The sequence below is a fragment of the Rhinolophus ferrumequinum genome, chromosome 17 (assembly GCF_004115265.2).
Source record: "Rhinolophus ferrumequinum isolate MPI-CBG mRhiFer1 chromosome 17, mRhiFer1_v1.p, whole genome shotgun sequence".
In the NCBI taxonomy this organism is placed as follows: Eukaryota; Metazoa; Chordata; class Mammalia; order Chiroptera; family Rhinolophidae; genus Rhinolophus; species Rhinolophus ferrumequinum.
The window spans coordinates 37,275,762-37,295,396 of NC_046300.1; the positions used below are offsets into that span (position 1 = coordinate 37,275,762).

A 19,635-nucleotide genomic window follows, 5' to 3' on the forward strand; every position below is an offset into this window, starting at 1 on the left:
CCTAGATCTACCCATCTGTGGGTCCTGGGTAAGGTCATATTCCTCTCCGGAGAGCCCAGAATGCCCACCCACCCTGTAACCTGCCCATGTCACTTACACACCTCTGGAGTTTAGACGACCACTTTCTGGCTTCTTCAAGGCCCCCTCAAATTACTGTCTACAACATTGCAGGTCTGCTTCTGACTTCAGTTGCTCCTTTCTCTCCCTAGAATGGGGCTGCCTTGCCTTCTGAGACCCACTTCTCTCACAGAGCTGTGTGGGCCCCTAGTGATACAACTATGAACCTCATAATTCCTAAAGGCCTTTTTCAAAAGCTGTTTTGTTTCTGCTATATATTAACCACAAAAGAACTAATTCTAAAGCAAAAAAAAAAAGACAATAATGTGAAAAACAGCTCAGAACCATGAAATAGATGCTGATTATAAACACAGGCTTTAGGCATTATGAAATGAGGCAGCTCTAAATGTTCAAAGAACAAAGAGAAAGCAAGAGAATTTTTCAAATATCAAAAGGACTTTCCGGTTATAATTAGTAAATTGACTAACGTTTTTAAAGGTCAAAGTGTATTTCTAAAGCCTAAGGCATTCATGGGATTCTACAATATTGTAAGTCTCGGAGATAGTCTCTGCCAACCTCCTCATTTCACAGGTGAGAAAACAAAAGTTTACATGACTTTCCCAAGGTCACAAAACAGGTTTTTATGGCTTTCAGGATTTGAATCGGAGCTCCTGACTCCCTTCTTCAGGTCCTTCCCTCTCACTCTACAATAGAAGGTGCTTACACAGTTGGGCAGCAATCCCCCGAATTGCATGGATAAATACATGATGGTGGTGGTTGAGGAAGTGGTGACGGAGGTGGTGGTGATGGTAAAGGTAGAGGTGATAGTGGTGTAGGAGGTGGTGGTGATGGTGGTGTGTATGCACTGGAAAGTTGAAGACCAAGGGATGCTTCAAGAGCAACTCAATGGTGTGTCAGACAAAGCTGAGATTCAGGTATGAGAGGGCATATCTAAGAAATTGATGGGATGAAGAACAGGATGCAGGGGGTATAGACAAACCAATTATATGTATCTATAAACAAAATGAGAGAACTAGTGCAACTGAGGAAGCAACAAGGTCATGAGGATTTTTCAGTGTAGGATAGCCATGCTTGTTGGATATTTCCAGGATGGGGAAAACCTAACAGTGTGGCTCATTGAGAGCACAGATGGTGGAAACCCCTCGATATTTGTTGATTGCCTTTTCCATGCAAGGCTCTCAGAGAGGGTTTGGCAATACAAAGGTAAGCAGGAAAGCAAGACAAGTCCCTGTTCTATATCCTATCTTTAAAGGTTCTTGTTTTTTTAATCGTAGGGGAGTTGCCTGGCTGAATAAGACAATTTATCAATTCCTGCCCACCTGCCTTGGAGTGATGGTGCAGCCTGGAAGAACCCTGGTTATCTCTTGCTGAGAAGTCCACGTTATTAAGTCCTTTGTAGCCATCCACTTGTGGCCCACAGCGCCACCGTGTGGTAGAAACCAGTTGACTGATCCTGCACAAAATAAAACAAGGCAATAAGCAGCCTTTAAGCCAACACATCACTTCTGGTCGGGGAACTCAAATTTCTCTGTATGGCTATTTTGCTGAACCAGCACAAAGAAAAGGCTGTTGAATCTTAGTGTGCAAGGGACCCTTAGTGATCAGCTCTCAGGCCCAAGTTCTCACCCATCTCCTCTGTAAGATCTCTGACTACCGTCAGAATCATTAAATCAATGAGCAGTGGGCAGTTCCCTACTCCTTCAGACCATCCATTTGATCCATTCCACTGATGGGCTCTATTGAGTATGAAATGCAGCTTCATCTTCCACAAGAGCTTAATAATGACCAGCTATAGCAGTGGCCAAACAATTCAGATCATTATCTCGTCCTGGATCAGGTCCTTCCATTCACTACCCTCTGAGCTTTACTTTGAGTCTTCTCTACACCTTGAAAATATTTTTTTTTCTGGCTCCTTGCTGAGGTTAGTTCTTCTCTATTGTCTTGCCATTACAGAGAATAATGTATAAAGACACTCCTGGCACAATAACTGACTTGGAATTGGATCCGTTCAGCTTATCAGATGGCAGCGTCTGCTCTGTGCAGATACAAATGATACAAGGGTCAGCAACACATCCTCCTTCCTACAGAGCTTAGCAAATGTGAGTGCCTGACAGCTCCATTTTCTGCCTATTATTCTAAACATTGAACCTGCACCATACCTCCAGCATGGAGACAGGCTTGTAATAATTTGTAACAGCCACAGACATGAAAACAGATATAGAACAGGCCACGCAGGTACTGGATGATTCCTTCCACATTCTTTCCTCTTAAGACTAGAGAGAACTTGATGGATCTTTGTAGCTCACTTCCGACACTGGCAGGGGGGATACAGGGAAGAGAAAAAAGTGTAGAATCACACTAAAGTTCCTTTTGACTTTAGAGTTTGCTTTACTTAGATTCCTTACCAACTTAGAGTTATCGTATGCAAATCAACTTATTACAATATGTATTTCACTTTAGATTTTCTAAAGCTGAAAATGGTCTTAATCTTTATCTCAGCCACATACCACTACCAGGCTCCAGCCACGAGACCAAAGCATCTTCTACTCCCTAAATCGTGGGATCAGATTTTCAGGTGGTAAAAAACCTTTTTCAGGTTCTAACCATAAACCCATTACAAACTTCCAATCAATCAATGTCATCCCTATGTGTATAAGAGTTCATTATTGAAGTTACCTCAGAAGATAAAACTAATTCAATTTTCTCTTCACATTGAATCACGCAATCATGGAATGTAAGAGCTGGTATGGTCCACAGATACAAACCAGTGCAGTGGTTCCCAAGTGGCAGGTGGTAGACCAGAACTGGTCCATACCAAGTTTTCATTTGTCCAAAGTGAAATGAGAAAAATGAGGGGTATGTCATTGTGAGGGGCCAAGTGTCTATTCTTAGGAAGTTCTATCTTTTATTCTAAGATTAACTCACCCTTATTCTTCTGGTATTAGATGATTATAAAATCATAGTGCTAGTAGGGGGTGACTGTTGCATATTTTCTTTTACCTTCTCATTTGGCAAAATAAAAGTGAGTAACCTTGGATTACCTGTGAAACTTTTTTGCGGAGCCTACAGTGCACTGCCTTCACACACATCAGGAATTTACACTGCTAGTTTACAAAGAACCAGCCTGATTAGAATCCAGACCAGGAAGAATTGTAAGGAGTGGGACATTCTGCCTAGAAGTATTCAAAAGACACCCCAATTAAGGTCCAACATAGAGCTTTGCCAAGACCTAACTTCAAATAAGATTCTAATTAGGATTCTATGAAGATACATGTCAGAGCCATCCATGTTTATTTGTTCATCCATACATGGGGATTAGGGTAGCTTCATAAGAAGATGATATAATTTCAACTTTGAAAAATAGCCAATCAAATATTCTGAAAGATAAAAATAATCAGGGTGTTTGTGTCTTGCAAGATTATAAAATTTCAATGATTAAAAACACTGCAATGCTAGTGCCAGAATAGTCAGATCGAGGGAATAAACAGAAAGTCCAGAAACAGACACAAACACATATAATCATTTATATTTGATAAAGGGGATATTTTTTTAAAGTGTAGAAAGGATGAATTTTCAAGTAGTGATGTTGAGACAATTGGCTGTTTGGAAAAAAATAAAACAGATCCCTACGTCACAGCTAACATGCCCCAGAGAAGTCCAGCTATATTACGTATTCAAATTTTAAAACATTTAATAGAAGTTAAAGAAAATGTAGATGAACGTGTATTAATATTGGAATGAAGAAAACCTTCCTAATTCTGACACCAAAGGCAGAAATTGTAAAGTCAAACATGATTAGTTATATATATAAAAATGTAACACCTCTCTATAGAAAGAAATCCATAAACAAAACTAAAAGACAAATGACCACTAAGAAGGAAAAAGATAGCATATATGACAATAGATTAATATGTCCAATATATATAAATAATTCTTAGAAGCAATATGAAGCAAATTAAATAATAAAAATAAAACCTCTAAAAATCAAAGTAAAATAAAGACACAAACCTAATCATGTACTCATTTGGCAGCATAACCATAGAGAGAAACTATCTAAGGTGATTTTAAAAACAGTAATTTAATGGGGCATCCCTAGTGGAATATACCTTAAGGACAAAACAAACTCCAAAAAATAACAATAACAAATTTCAAATTGTTTTCAGCATTCATATTGTGGGCAATCGAGTTAGTATTAGGATTCTGAAACTGTGACTGTGATGTTAAGAGCCAGAAGTTCAGCTATGGAAGAAAAGAGATACAGACAGATGGTAGATCAATGAAGTAAAGTAAAAACCCTATAGTCCTGAATTTGAATGGGAAGTACTAGTATGAATACATAATATATTTTCCTTACTGTATTTCCTATCTCTGCCCACTGAAAGGGCTTAGAAATAATGACAAGACCAGCAGCGAAAAGCACCCTCGGCACCCAGATTGTGTCTATAAGTACCATTTTCCTCTAAAAGAAACAAGGATTCCCCAGAGATACTACGAATTTCAGGTCTGAGGCAGGAAATGTACGATATGAGCTGAGATCATCTTTCATATCATCTTTCATCTTTCATAGCAAGGAAGCTATCAGACTGCTATGCTAAGGTCATTCAAAAGGATCCAGGAACCAACTTGAAGAGGCACCCATTGGCCAAAGAAGGGACAATCTCAGCATCAATAAGGATAACAACTACAGTCAGTTTCAACAAATCAAATACATTTAAATATATGCGTTCATATGGTACCTATGGAGTACACTAAGAAACCAACTCATTCTGTTAAAAGGGGAAAGACTCCAACCCTGAGCTTCCTTACCTATATAAACTACACCTCCAGGCAACCAGGCAGTTTGATATGGGGAATTTCTCCTCACAGTTTTCCAGCTAGTAAATGCCAAAGGAATGATATAGACTTAGAATATCACGATTGCAGAAATCCTTAAAATCAACAGATGGATTTAAGCAATGGTCTTTAATGTACCACCAATGTCATCATCAACACCACGAGAAGAGGGAACCAGACATTATTGTGCCTCCTGATGGAAGTGTCTTCTCAAAAAGAATCAAAAATCAAAAGAGCTGAACCTGATTAAATATTTAAGTCTAACAACAAATTGTGCAGATAGTCCAGAGGAAGAGAAATATATGCATTAAGTAGCACCACAGTACTGCAATCAGCTAAGTCCAGATTAGGGAGAATTCTAAAAGGCAAATAACCCAATTTCTTCAGCAACAACAAAAATAATAAAGATTGTGAGGGAGAAAGGGGGGAGGGAGGGAGAAATGGAGGTAAAGAAGGGAAGGGAAGGGGATAGGAACCTGTAGGTTATAAGGAAACATATAAGAAAATAGGAGATGTGAACATTGAATAGATATTGGGTGATGTTTAGAAGATAATTGATTTTTGTTTTAGTGTGGCAGTGGTGGTATAATGGTTATTTTTAAAAGGAAGTATATTTTAGAGATACATATGGAAATATTTGTAGATATAATAGTATGATTATTCAGAAGGAGGTTGGCAAGAAGTTTACAGGAAACAAGCCATGTGTTGACAATTGATAAAAGCTAAGCGATGACCTTCATCAAGGCCGTTATACATTCCCTCTATTGGTATATATGCTTGAAATTGTCCATAATAAAAAGACAAAGAAAACAGCAACAAGGAAACGTTAATTACATCAACTGAAAAAAATAAGGACTAAGAATACGATCAGGTTACTAACAATTGTCACCCCAATAAATTTAAAAAAAAAAAAAAGAATACGATCAGGCAATTTTTAAGAGAAGAAAATGAAAAAGAATCCTACATTAGACGAAAACTTTTTTAAAAACGTAAAATTTTTAAAAGGTGAGGTTTCATTTTTTTACTTGCCACATTGTCCATTTATTTAGAGATGATCAGTACCCCTGATGACAAGGGACTGTGAAAAAGAGCACTGCCGACACCACATAAATTGGTTCAGGTGTCCTAAGAGCATTTGGCAACACGTAACAAAAATCCCCAAAGTACAGGTTAAGAGCCAGGGCTCCAGGGCCAGCCAGCCCAGGTTAGATCCCAGAGGTACCACTTACTTACTGGTAACAGAACTCAAAGCAACTCTCTCAACTGCTCTGTGTCTCAGTTCTTAGTCATAGAATGACTGATATAGTGGCACCACTTCAAAAGGTTGCTGTTAGGTTCAATCAGTGAATAGTCATAAGAAATTTAGACCAAAGCCTGGCATAGAGTGCTGGCTTTATGTTGGTCCAGCAACCTCACTTCCAAGAAGATCTTAATTAAGTGTACAAGATATATATATATACACACATTTGTTTATCATTTCATGATTTATCAAAGGCCCAAAGTGGAAATTCCTGGTTAAACACATTTTTGTAATTTTTTTCTTTGTAATGCTATATGGCCATTAAATGTAATTATGTTAATACATATATATTGATATAATACATATATACTGACATTTATAATCTATTTTCATAAATATATATTGACATTTATAATCTATTTTCGAGAAGCAAAATCAAGCTCAAGGATAAATATAGTTGAACCCTAGGAAGGAGACATACGTATTTTTTAAATCAATGCATGTATACCTAGATGTTAATGGTGGTTGACTCTGGATGTGGGAGTTATTCAGATTATTTTTCTTTTTTATTTTCTGTGTTTTATAATTTTTCTATATCAATCTTATTGTAATTTTTTAAATAATTTAATATGTTTCATATTGTGATGGTTAATTTTATGGGTCAACTTGACTAGGCTAAGCAATGCCCAGATAGCTGGTAAAACACTATTCCCGGGTGAGTCTCTCACGGTGTTTCTAGAAGAGATTAGCAACTGATTCAGTAAACAGAGTAAATAAAGAGATCTGCCCTTACCAGTGTGGGCGGGCATCATCCAGCCCACTGAGGGCCCGAATAGAACAAAAAGCAGAGAAAGAACCAATTAGTTCTCTCTGCTTGAGCTGGGACACCCATCTTCTCCTGCCGTTGGACATCAGAACTCCTAGTTCTCAGGCCCACGGACTCCAGGACTCACACCAGAGGTTTTCCTTGTTCTACAGAGCCTAGATCTTGGAACTTCTCAGCCTGCATAACTGCATGAGCCAATTCCTATAATAAATCCATAGGTACATTTCATTGTTCTGTTTCTCTGGAGAACCTAGACTCATACACATGTTCCAAAGTTCCTAAAAATCTTCCCCAAAAAAGGTTTAATTGTATCTGAAAATGGAACGGGTAAACAGCATACAAATCCAAAACTAATACGTCTCCAAATTAGATAGAAAAACACATTTGGAATCATATAACTTAATAATGAACATTCAGGAACAGAGTCATTCTCACTGATAATTATCACCAGTGTGTACACATGCAAACACACGTGCACACACATCTATTGCACTTGGGTTCCCCCTGAGAGCAGAGCCTGAGGCACGGACCTGGATACAGGTTAATTTATTTCAGAGGTGCTCCCAAGAAGTAGAAGTGAGAAAGTAAGAAAAATGAAACAGGACGGAGAAAGGCCAATAAAGGGTACATTAATGAGTGTAACTGGGGCACGCAACTGGGACTCACTCCCACTGGGGACTCTCTGTGAAACTGCGGAATAAATCAGAATTGAAGCATCAAAGCACGGGAAAGCTGGAACAAGTACTCACCAATTACTCCCACCCCACCTTGATTGTGGGCTGCCCTGGTAGTGTCAGCTCTCCTACTCTTCCAGGCTGGACCTGCAAGAAGATTGTGTAGCCTCCCACAGAATCAGAGACACCACTAAAGACAAAAGGCAGAGGCTCCAGGGCGCGTGTATGATGTGAGAAGCTGGCACCGGAAGTGTGCTTAGAGCTGCGGAAAACCGGGATGTGACCAGGGCCACCACAGGTATCTTTTTCACTTCCCTTCCCCAAAACTAGTGATTAAGAAAACATGACTTTATTGGCTTTATTGGCAGAATCCTGAGAGGGGGATGAACCCCAGCAGCACTACCACCACTCAGCACTCACTGACCCTCCTCACAAAGCCACTGAGATTATCCATCATGTACAGTCTTAGCTGCTCAAAGGTATGAGATCTACAAAGAGAATTGCCCTCCAGCCGCCAGGGCTGTATTAGCCCCAAGTCCCACCTAAGGCCCTTCATAAGTTGTGCTCTGGCCTCACTGAACAGCCTCACACCATGACACCCCCAAACCTTCTCACCCCAGATCCCCTCTGCCCTCTGCAATGCCTTTCCTCCCTCACTTCCCCTGGTTCTTCCTACTAGATCATCAGGCTCCATCCCAGATGTCAGGACGACTGAAAGGTCAAAAGAAGCTGGATAGAGAGCTGGGGAAGGGGAAAGACTGAGGTAGTGGGGAGAGATAGATGAAGCCAGGTTGGCCATGAGTTGCCTTAATAACGGTTGAAGCTGGGTGCTGGGGACGTGGGCTCATCATGTTATTCCCTCTGCTTGTGAGGTGTGGAGGTGCATGGTTGGATGTTTCTGCAGGAAAAATTTGCTGTTCAACTATGAAGTTGGCTGATCTCAGCTTTCAAATCAAAGTCTCACTCAGTCTGGGCCGCCCCAGCCAATGGACGAGCAGGATAGGGACACTAGGGCTGGGCCATTTCTGCCCAATGGGGACACTCTGGTGGGCAGCTCCTGCCCTGGAGCTCCTGCTGGGCTGGCAAGAGGTCGGCCCTCCATGGAGGTTCGGGGGCTCCCCCTGCCTCCTGCTTCCTCCTCCCTCTCCTGTCACAGTGGTCAGACCTACGTTGCACTCTGAAGGCTTTCCCTGCCCAATCCTGCTTTCTCCACCTTCACTCTTCACAGGTGTGACGCCCCATCAAACCTCTTGCACTCCAAGCTCCATCTTGGCTACTGCATCCCAAAGGACCTAGACTGACACAATTGAGGTGTAGGTCGCTTCACCTCCCCACCCCTGCTAAAGCTCCAAAAATAATGAAGAAATATGAGAGAGTTATAAACATTTTGTTATATTTAAATGTTTACATATAATAAATTAATGCTTTTCACATTAAAAAAAATACAGTGGTTACATATAACTTAAATTTGGAAATAATATCAAAAATTAAATTTGTGGTCCTTTGGGGATATGAGGCCCCAGTCAAGGGGCCCTCCTTGTTGCCACCCATGAGCAAGCTCTGCCTGGTATAAACTATGGGAAGGTCTCCAAGATCACCCCAGGCTGCATTGGGTGGCTCCGCTCTGCTCCTATAACACCCTAATCTCTGTCACTAGATTACTACCCCATACTTTCTGCCTCACCTACCTCTGCCTGCACCCCAATTTAGCAATGGAGGACCTGGCACAGAGCAGGTACCCAGTAAATGACTTTGGATCAATCACCGAATGACTGACTGAGACATATGTCCCCAAAAAGACCCCATCTAAGACCCACCTCCACAGTGTTCCTGCAGGTTTACAAATGCTTGACAATAGAGACCAAGTGGCTCCTTCCAGTCTGGTGAGAACATGGAGGTGGAGGAAGAAAACTGCTTAGAGGTCCTGTTACAACCCTTCTTAAGCTGCAGGGGCACCCAGCCAGGCCTCCGTAGCACTGTGTGGGAGGGTCCCTCACAGGCTGGCGGGGAGAAGTCATATTCGTCTTCTGTTTCACTTCTCTCCAAGGGAGAAGACCTCTTGGTTACTGGTGAAGACAAGAGGTCCAGCAGCCTCTTCTGTTGAGGTGGAACCTCAGCTGGCCCAAGCCAGTGATAAGACTGGTCCTCCAGCCAGCCAGGCTCTGCAGTGGGATCACCAGCCAGGGACCCTGGCTTGGCCAGGGCTCCAAGCACTGATGCCAAACTTCTCTGGGAGCTTCAAGCGAGACAAGGGCTTCGGTTTCTCTTTCTGGTCCAGGTCCTGGGGGAGATCTTCCAAGGAAGAGATCTCCAAGTCACTCTCATCATCAGAAAGCTGCAGGGAGGTAAGGGGGAGAAGAAAATGTATTCTGACAAGGGAGAATGGAAATATAGATGGACATGGGAACAAAATGCCGATTTGGAAGAAAGTAGGAAGATGCTGCTCCTCCTGCTTTCTCAAGGTTCCCTGTCTTTGAGAACCTGCTGCAGAGATGTGGCATCAGAATGATTTCAAACACCCCCAAAATTCCACTAGCCAAATGAAGGCAAGCTCCTGGGAAAGAACTATAGCAGATTAGGATGCTTTTTTTGTCATTTAACCTTTGTCCAGATTTTTTTTTTTAATTGGGGAACAGTGTGTTTTTCCAGGACCCGTCAGCTCCAAGTCAAGTAGTTGTTTTTCAATCTAGTTGTGGAGGGTGCAGCTCACTGGCCTGTGTGGAAATCGAACTGGTGACCCTGGTGTTATAAGCACTGCACTCAAACCAACTGAGCCAACCGGCCACCCCGTCCAGATTTTTTAATGCCCCATATCAATGGAGCTAGAAGCCTGGAGCCATGACTTTTTTGAATTCCTGAAGGCGCTAAAGTGCCCACCCCACCTCCTCTCAGATTGCTCCTTTAGGGCCTAGTAAACACTCAGACTGAAGGAGCATGAGGAGAGTTACAGAGTGCTAGGAATCCTTCAGCCTGGAAAGGGTCTGGGCTGCAGCCAGCTGGAGTGGGCCAAGGGCCCAGGCTACCCTGGGACCTCAGTCACCCCTCTGAAACTCTCAGTGCCCCTGGTGACATGAGGCCCTGGCCACCTGGCTTTGATAGAAGCATCCTATGTGTTTTCTCCTGGAATGTAAGTCCAACCAATCGGAAACCACACAGGGCCCAGGGCAGTAAGCATGCTCTGAGCAATGCCTAACCTGCTTTGAGCTATTGATGCTCTTTCACAACATGGGAAAGGGAACAAACATTGTTTTAATCATTTGGAGTCATTACTCATAAACACACACGAGCTGTATAATAAACCAAATATATTACGTAGTAAAAATGGGGGGGAGGGGTTTTGCTAGTAGGAATAAAAAAGTGATTTCCCCTGACTTCTGAATTTTAGCGACAGTATTGCTCCTCCCAGGATGTAGCTTTCGGATTGCAAAAGGAAAGGAGCATGAAGTAACAAGAGCAATCAAGGTTTCTGCCTAAGAAAGTAACAGGAGTGTGGAGTTGTTCCCTGATGGGGGAGAGGAGGGCAGTTAGGGGGCTCTGGTAATGGTGGGAGAGGCTGAGCATCCCAGCTTCTAAATCTGATGGTGGCTAGAGCCTGAGAGAGGCAACATCCTTAGTGATGAGGAATGGCGTGAATATCTAGAACGAAGGTATCTAAAGACTCCCACTGTATGTTGTCCCGTAATCTGATGTTGCCCCGCCAACACCCCACCCCTGGGGAGAAATCTGCTCTACACAGGGACTTGTGTGGGGGTCCTCAAAAAGAGAAGGAAGGGGAAGGGTCCGCTGCAGGAGGAGCCCGAGAGCAGCGCCTACCGACTACCAGAAGGCAGATACCTAGCCAGATCCAGGCTCCATCAGAGGCAGGAAATGAGAGAAACAACCTACCAAGTAGTTGCTTGTATAATGAACCAAAAGGCTTTTTATTGTTAACATGGACACAAACAACAAGCATTTGAAAGTGGCCTTCTCTCCACAGTGAGGTCGCTTGCAATGTCCCACTAGTGCCAAGGCGGACACTCCCACGACCCTCCCACAGGCCCCACCCCGGGCCCCTGAAACTTGGAGCGGGCTCTGTAGGGAATTGCAAGGCAACCTCCAAGAGTCCTACACCCTACCTGAGGCTTCCTTCCTGGCGCGGCCGCCCTCCGTGGCTCAGCGTTGGGTGTTGAAAACAGATTGACCCCTCCAGCAGGTTTCTTCACCGGAGCCTCCAGCTGCTTCTCAAGATTTTTGACCATCGATTGCACCAATGTTCCTGGAAGTCAACCAGAGGGCAAAGCCCAGAGAATGAATTCCATTGGCCTTGTGGGTCAGGTCCAGGACGAGGTTTGCAGAATCCATTAAGAGCGTAAACTTGCAGATTGCACAGACCTGGGCTAACATCACAAAGCATCCACATACTGACTATGGAAATACAGAACTGGAAGTTGCATATTCTTTAACTAAGCCTGGCCTAGAAAATGCAACTGCAGCCGGAAGCCACAAGCCTTTCTGCTAATAGTTTTGTAAGAAAATCTCAAAAGAATGGCAGTTGACTCAATTGTTTTGAGAAGAAAAATGCTCACTGTTATAACCTCTTAGAAAGTGACAAATTTAATGGATGTATTCATGCCAGTTAACCATAATTTCCTGTTAACGTAAAGGTCTGTAATGCCCTTTCCATCAACGAGTTGCATTTCTGTCTAAGTGTCTTTGCTGAAAAGGGCAAAGAATTTTCCTGTGACCCAAAGACTGCTGGGGGAGACTTGAGGCAGCCTGCTGTGAAGGTTCACTGTCACCTTCCAAGGCTGTCACCACCCTCCATCTCAAGATTAGCTGGGAAGCCACACTTTTCACTACTCTTTTGTTACAAAAACTTATGTTTGTTAGACTGCATGTTACGGAAACTGTATTTGTCGAAATGTTCATTGTAGTTGAACCTCATAGTAACCATGGTGATAGTTAACTGGGAGACTACAGCCCCTTGATCTGGCGCTAATGAACTCGAGCAGCATACGTAAAAGACGGCAAATATTCTTAATATTAGGAAAATGGCTAAAGGCAGTTCTTTCTGGGAAAAAATTATTTCACAAATAAAGAAACAAATTATTTCACAATAACTCCAACACATTAACGTCAAAAACAACACAGAGTCAATTTTCCATGATGCTAGTTCTGTGATCTTGAATAAGTAACTTAAGGTCTCAGAAGCTTAGTTTTGGTTTTCGTTTTTGTTTTGTTTTGTTTTTTTAATTAAAGTTTATTGGGGTGACAATTGTTAGTAAAGTTACATAGATTTCAGGTATACAATTCTGTATTACATCATCTATAAATCCCATTGTGTGTTCACCACCCGGAGTCAGTTCTCCTTCCACCACCATATATTTGACCCCCTTTACCCTCATCTCCCACCCCCCACCCCCCTTACCCTCTGGTAACCACTAAACTATTGTCTGTGTCTATGAGTTTTTGTTTCTCATTTGTTTGTCTTGTTCTTTTGTTGTTTTTGGTTTATATACCACATATCAGTGAAATCATATGTTTCTCTGCTGTTTCTGTCTGACTTATTTCGCTTAGCATTATAATCTCAAGATCCATCCATGTTGTCAAAAATGGTCCTATTTTATCTTTTCTTACCGCCGAATAGTATGCCATTGTGTATATATACCACCACTTCTTTATCTATTCATCTATTGAAGGAGATTTTGGTTGTTTCCATGTCTTGGCCACCGTAAACAAAGCTGCAATGAACATTGGAGCACACGTGTCTTTATGTATAAATGTTTTCAGATTATTGGGTAGAAACCCAGGAGAGGGGGTCATATGGTAATCCTATTTGTAATTTTTTGAGGCACCTCCACAGTACCTTCCATAGTGGCTGCACCAGTCTGCATTCCCACCAACAGTGTATGAGCATTCCTTTTTCTCCACAGTCAGAGGCTTAGTTTTGACATCTGTGACGAAGTATGTAGTCGTAGAGCTGCCTTACCCCATGGGTGGTGTGAGGGAATTCCTGCTCCACCCCCAGGTGGCCCAAGCACGGAAGGGGCATGCTATCAGTGTCTCCCCACCTCCTTCTCCTCTCCTACCCACAGAATTAACCAAAGAAAGGGAACGCAACATCTTCGGGCCATGTTTCAGCTGGGAGAGGATCAGGAATGCTGACTTTATGTTTCTTTCAGACCCTCTACCCGCACCAATGACTGGGTTTAAAAAGTCGCTGGACTGTCCCCACATCCGCCTGTTTAAACCCACGGAGGGTCCTCTTTGCTAACCCAGCCCGATGTACACATATGGTCGGGATCTGGATTTGGGGAGGCAATAGCAGCAGGGCTCCCCACTTTGGCCTGAGGAGCCAATCCAGCTCTAACAGGAAGCCGACACCTTAGGCCTTACTGGGCTCTGTTGCCATTAATAGAGCAATACTTTGATCTCAATGTATCTGGCCACCATGTTTATTTTCTGCTGGTAACAACCTAGAGGAGGAAACTACCCGCACCAATTGTTTCCTCCTCTAACCTCCAACAGTTAAACAATTCAGTGACAAAACAAGGGGTAAAATAAACCTCACTCAAATTCTATCTTGCTCCTGATATATCTTCTATCCCAGGAAAATATCTGATGGGAAGGAGGATCTTTCTCTCCAAGTCAGTCCCAAATCAGAAAACCCAAAGGAAATCAAAGGATGCTTCCAGGACCGAGAGAAATCTGGGCTGGAGAAGGGCTATCCCAGTGGTCCCAGACCACTCACCTGAGGAAGCCAGCATGCCTGAGCCCTTGCCAGAGGGCTGGGTGCTCCCCTCCGAGGTCTCGGTATCAGACCAGTCCTCAGGCTGAGGCCCCATCCTGGAAGGAACTTGTGGGGGTTGGAGAGATGCTCGCTGCACAGAGTCTCCCTCCGAGTCCTCTTCAGAACTGAATGGGGGCGTACTGCTGAGGAGGAGAAAAAATGAGGGATGTATGGACCAGACGGAAAACTTTAAAAATCACACTTCACCACTTGCAAGCATGTTTGGTTTGCCCAGAGCTGGCCCTGCTCATTCCCTGGGCCCAGGAGACAGCCAGGAGTAATCCCGGAGTGTAGCAGCCACACCAGCTCCTCCCTTAGGAGAAGAGGACCAAGTCCTCCAGTGTGGCATCTGGGGCATGAGGAAGAGATGAGTAAGGGGAGCATAGGCTTGTCTCAACTGGGAGAAAGGACCCCAGTCTCCTCCTGGGAGCTTGGGTTGGACCCTACCTAAGACCCCTTCTATTCTTTGCCCCTCATATGTCTGCAGAAGCCTGTGGAGACCCCAGAGTAGGGTTGCCTGAGGCTGGGAGCTATATCACAAACCCAGTGAGAATGCAGAGTCAAGGGCTCACCTTAACCCCGGTCCTGGGGAAGCAGGGGCGCCAGAGGGTCCATGCACTGTGAGGCGTGGTGTAGGGGTGGGCACCTGCGCCAGCCCAGGGCCATGGCTGCCGCAGTGCTGAACAGCTGCCAGCTTGGATGGCAATGCCACATGCAGGGTCCTGGCCTTTGCCTGGACCTCTTTGGTGACCAAAGGACTCTGCTGGCTTTTGGCTAGAAACAGAGAGAGGAATGAGTTTCAGAGTATACCCATCGGAGCCCTTAAGCCTAAGAAAATACCGAATAAGGCTCCAACACACTGGAAATGGACAAGTCACTCTGTTGCAATATTCTATAATAACCACAGCAGGTTGAATAATTTCCCCCATCCCTGGTATCCCACTGCTGGCCAGACTCATGGCTGGGACCCACAGTTTTATCAGAGACCAGGAGAGCAGCTGGTATTTCAGGGTCATGTCGTCATTCCAGGAGACCCACAGGAGGCAGCAGGTCTGAAAAGGAGCCCGGCATGGCTGTAGCTCACGCCCCTACACACACACCCCACCCCACCCCACCCCCAGCTCAGTCTTAGCAGCGGACCTCTCCAAAGCCACCTACTCTCTCTGCCCACCCAAGCTGCAGCCACTAGAGTGAGGACAGCCTTGCAGGAAGGCCCTGCTGCCACCAGAGGTCGCCAGAGGACCACATGGGCCTCTAAGATCCACACACAACCGCCTACCAGAACCTGGCCAGTGGCGAGTGCTAAAGCCGAGACATTAAACACAGCCCTCCATTTTCCAAATATCATCAAGACCCTTTGTGGGGAGAGAAACCCAGGATCAGCAACTTTTTTATGGAAAGAGGAGAGAAAGTGCATCTCAGGGAGTTGGAATAAGTACTGTTCCACGAAACTCTTATATATGTGGACCAAGCAACAGTATAAAATAAGTTTCTTACTGTAGTTCAAGGTCAAATGTTTGAAATACACTGATCTCAGAGAATACTTTTACTTAGAAGTGGACCTTCTAGGAAAGCATAAACTGAAGAGAAGGAGAAGGCAAACTTGCTAAGAGAAAATACCAATAACAGCTATAGTTAGTTACTGGGCAGACACCAAGTCGAGCACTTATCATACTTCCATTTAGCCACAGACACTTTCAGAGAGTGTTGTTTTCCCTACTTTACAGAAGCTTCCAGAGATTCAGGGACTAGATCACAGACCACAATTTTGTGGAAGTAAGTGGTGGATGCAAACACAGGCTGTCAGTCACCCCAAAACTAGGGTTCTTGCCACTGCCTTTCTACATCCTACAGCTTTGCCCCATTTCTGAGGGGGAAATGGGAGGTGAGTATTCACACAGAAGTGGAAAGTCTACAAAGTGCTGTGAAAACACAGTGTCATCTCACAGTGACGTGACCTGGAGAAGTCAGGACCCCAAACCAGAAAGCTCCTCACTCCTGGCTTTAGGACTACAGGAGCAAGGGCTGGAGGGCAGAGTGGCACCTGGAGAAGACACCTTTCTCTTCTCTTGGAAGGGGGACTAGAAGGGCCCTCCATTCGTCTTTCCTGACTGCCTGCCACCTCTCTTTTCCAAGCTCCCACCACCCTGTGCTTGGCTCCATCTCGTCACCTAGTCCTGACTGGCTTCGCAGGTCATGGCACAGATGAACCTCAGTGAATACTGTACTAAATGAATCAGTGAATGAATCCATACTTGAGGCAGAGGACTAGGAGCTTAAATTGAAGTATGAAAGGCAGGTTAGCAACCAGGACAAATATCCTTCTCTCTGAGATTTCAGTGCAAGACTAACAATTGCCCTTCCCTTAGAGATTTTTAAGTCCAGGAGTTTAAACTAAGGAGAACAGTTTCCCAAATCATTGACACAATAGTCTCAAACCAACTGTTCTGTTATCTATTTAACATTTTTATATAAAATGATACCACTTTTAAACATAAAATACCCACTTTATACTTGTCCAAGTAATAATTTCCATGAGCTCTTGGCGTCACATTAATAATATTTTTCTAATGCACATGAAGAAAAATAAAGATTAAATTTTTAAGTTAGTCATCCATATACCAATTAAAATCATCTCTCCTATCCCCAGAGATATGTGGCCCACACTCTGAGAAATTCCTGTGCATGAAGAGCTCAGGATGGGTCTGCCAGGACATGAGGAGGTGACAGAAGTGACGTCCCTCTAGCTGCATATGTCCATGACTGAGAAGACAAAGTGAAAGGAGCTGGGGCATCACCCTGCATGAGAGACCTACACCCACGAAAGCCTCCCCACCCAGAGCTTCCCATTACAGCAGCCCAGTGGATCTGGGACTCCTCCAGAAAGGGGTGGGGGTGCAAACCTAGAAACACAAGTCCCCCTGCTCCCTAAGCTCCTTGGGGACAGAGGCTGGAGGGTCCTTGCCCATACATTTTAATAAGAATCACAGGGCCTTTTCTTGTCATGACCACCAGAAGCAAAGCAGCAGCCATGACACCATGCAAGGAACAAGTCTGAATTCTGAGGAATTGGCCGCAGGCAGAACTGGCACAGCCTCTCACACGATCCCACTGCTTCAGAGCAGACTTTTTATATTTGCCTCTGCCTGTAGCTTCAGTGCTCCCAGGCCTTGGGCCTTCTCCCAGCACTGACATGCCTGGCTTATAGAGCCAGAAACTGAATGTGCTGCTCTCTGTGGGAGCAAAGTTCAACTTCTGGTAAAAGCAAGTAAGGCAGTGCAGAGTTAAGCTGCTAAGTGAGGAGCAAGTCCGAGCAGGAAGAGTTCAGGCTGGCTGCAAGCTCTGGATCTCCTCTGCTCCTCTGAGAGATCCTGGGGTCCTCCCACCCTACCAGCTCCCCACCCTACCAGCTCCCCTACCAGCTCCCACCCTACCAGCTCTCCACCCCCAGCTCACCCGGACTCTGTTTCCCCAACAGAAGATTTCGGACTCAGTCACCTAGGAACGCCACCTACCATCAGAGTCATGACCCATGGGAGCAGGGATTACATCCTCCTCCTGTGCAAACAAACCCAGACCCTCCTTGGTCACAGCCCCTCTGAGCAAGCCCTCTTACCACCTTACCTGGAGCTTTGCTGTCTGCCTGGGACATCGGGGCTCCACTCCTCTGTCTCTCCTTCACTCTGCTGGTGGTTTCCTTGATGAGCTTTCTCCTCAGGCTCAGAAAGCCAGAAAACCTCCCTGCCTTCTGCTCCCTCTGGGCTCTCAGGAGCGTCTCCAGGTGTCTGAGAGTCTGAACAGGGATTCCCTTTGCATCCTAGAAGAGACAGACGTTTTCCTCTGGAAACGGGCCTCCCCTCCTTCTCCTTCCCCTAAGCCTCTAAGCCTGCTGCGAGCCTGGGAGCCACTGCAATCAGCCGGGTGCTTTCTGGGAGAGGATGAGATCTGAGCATCAGGGCAGAGTGAGCAGTGGCTTCACACGCTGCTGAAAGTGCAGTGCGTTAGGGTCTGGGAGCCCTACCAAAACGTGCACAGCAAGATACCACAAAGGGTATTCCATCGACATCCATCGACAATTCCATCGACATCACAGCGTCCGGGGCTTAGACGGGACATGCCGTTCCACCACCTACTGAATCTTAGGATGGGAGACCACGACTTGCTCCTTTTTGTACCCCAGGCACTATTGTTGTGTCAGACACGTTGGCCTTCATGGCTAACAATGTTTCTAAAAACTACAACAAAAAAACAAATGCCAGCTACCCTTCCAAGACCTACTGGAAGTCGCTTGGGCTTTTGACATCTACCCAGAGTCCATGGGAGGATCTTGGGAGGCATCTGAATGCAAGATGAGGATTCATTTAAGGTTAGAAAGGAATGTTTCAGTCAAGCCTGAATAAAGGGCCAAAGTTAGATTCAGCGGAAGTTGAACACAGTCAAAGATTAGTGCGTCTTTATAAATTAAACCTAGGTCCCTATTTTTGTTCGAATCTTACTCTACACAAATAGTACTTTCAATGACATGATGCTCGGCTCCTTTAATAACATGGCATGTTTTTATGTAATAATCGATTTCACTGGTGCCTTTAATCGTCTGCATGCTCGGGTTGGCATGAGCATGGGGGAGCAACAGCGATCAAATGCTAATTTGTACCAGACAGAGCTGTCAGTGCCTGCCTCGCCCACAGCCACCTGCTGAGTAGGAGTGGCTGCATGGACATCTCACCCAAGGGACTCATCCAGAGGCCAGATTGAGCCAATTAAGTTCCCTTTGTCAGAAATAGAGACCCAAAGAAAATAACCAATGAGTGGACAGCACAGAGAAGTCAGGCCAGAGGGTGGCATCTCAAGAAGCCATTGGAGGAAACAGAAAGAACCACACTATCGTGATGTGGGAGGAGAAGCTGTGTGGGTTTTTGTTCCTAAACACCACAGGTGCCCAAGTCGGAACAAATAAGATAAAGAAGCTTGCTATTTAAAAAACAATCAATCACTTGTCAGTTTAAGAACACCCTGTGTCTAAATGGTAGGTATGGCCCTTACAACAGTGGTCCCGGAACTTACTCTCTTTATCCCCATGCTTTCCAGTTTCTCTTCCAGGGCGTCTTCCAGGACTGGCCTGAACTGCTTCAGCAAGGTGGGGTTTCGCCTCAGAGCTTCCAGCACCTTACGCTGTCCATCTCGTGATTCCTCCAGCTCTGCAGCAGAAGACAAT

General features: G+C 44.6%; 1 protein-coding gene across 7 annotated transcripts in view; it reads right to left on the minus strand.

Moving 5' to 3' along the window:
* Nucleotides 1–9,104: 9,104 nt before the first annotated feature.
* Nucleotides 9,105–19,635, minus strand: part of DZIP1L (DAZ interacting zinc finger protein 1 like) — a 41,617-nt gene continuing 31,086 nt past the window's right edge. For 6 of the 7 annotated variants that reach the window (XM_033133271.1, XM_033133269.1, XM_033133272.1 and 3 more), the window contains 6 exons: nt 19,485–19,618; nt 18,045–18,237; nt 14,993–15,194; nt 14,382–14,563; nt 11,767–11,906; nt 9,105–9,986 (listed from right to left, as the gene is read on the minus strand). In XM_033133271.1, the coding sequence (XP_032989162.1) occupies nt 9,825–9,986; nt 11,767–11,906; nt 14,382–14,563; nt 14,993–15,194; nt 18,045–18,237; nt 19,485–19,618 (1,013 nt within the window). In that variant the 3' untranslated portion in view covers nt 9,105–9,824. The remainder of the gene's footprint in view (nt 9,987–11,766; nt 11,907–14,381; nt 14,564–14,992; nt 15,195–18,044; nt 18,238–19,484; nt 19,619–19,635) is intronic. The other variant, XM_033133266.1, reaches the window with a different exon arrangement.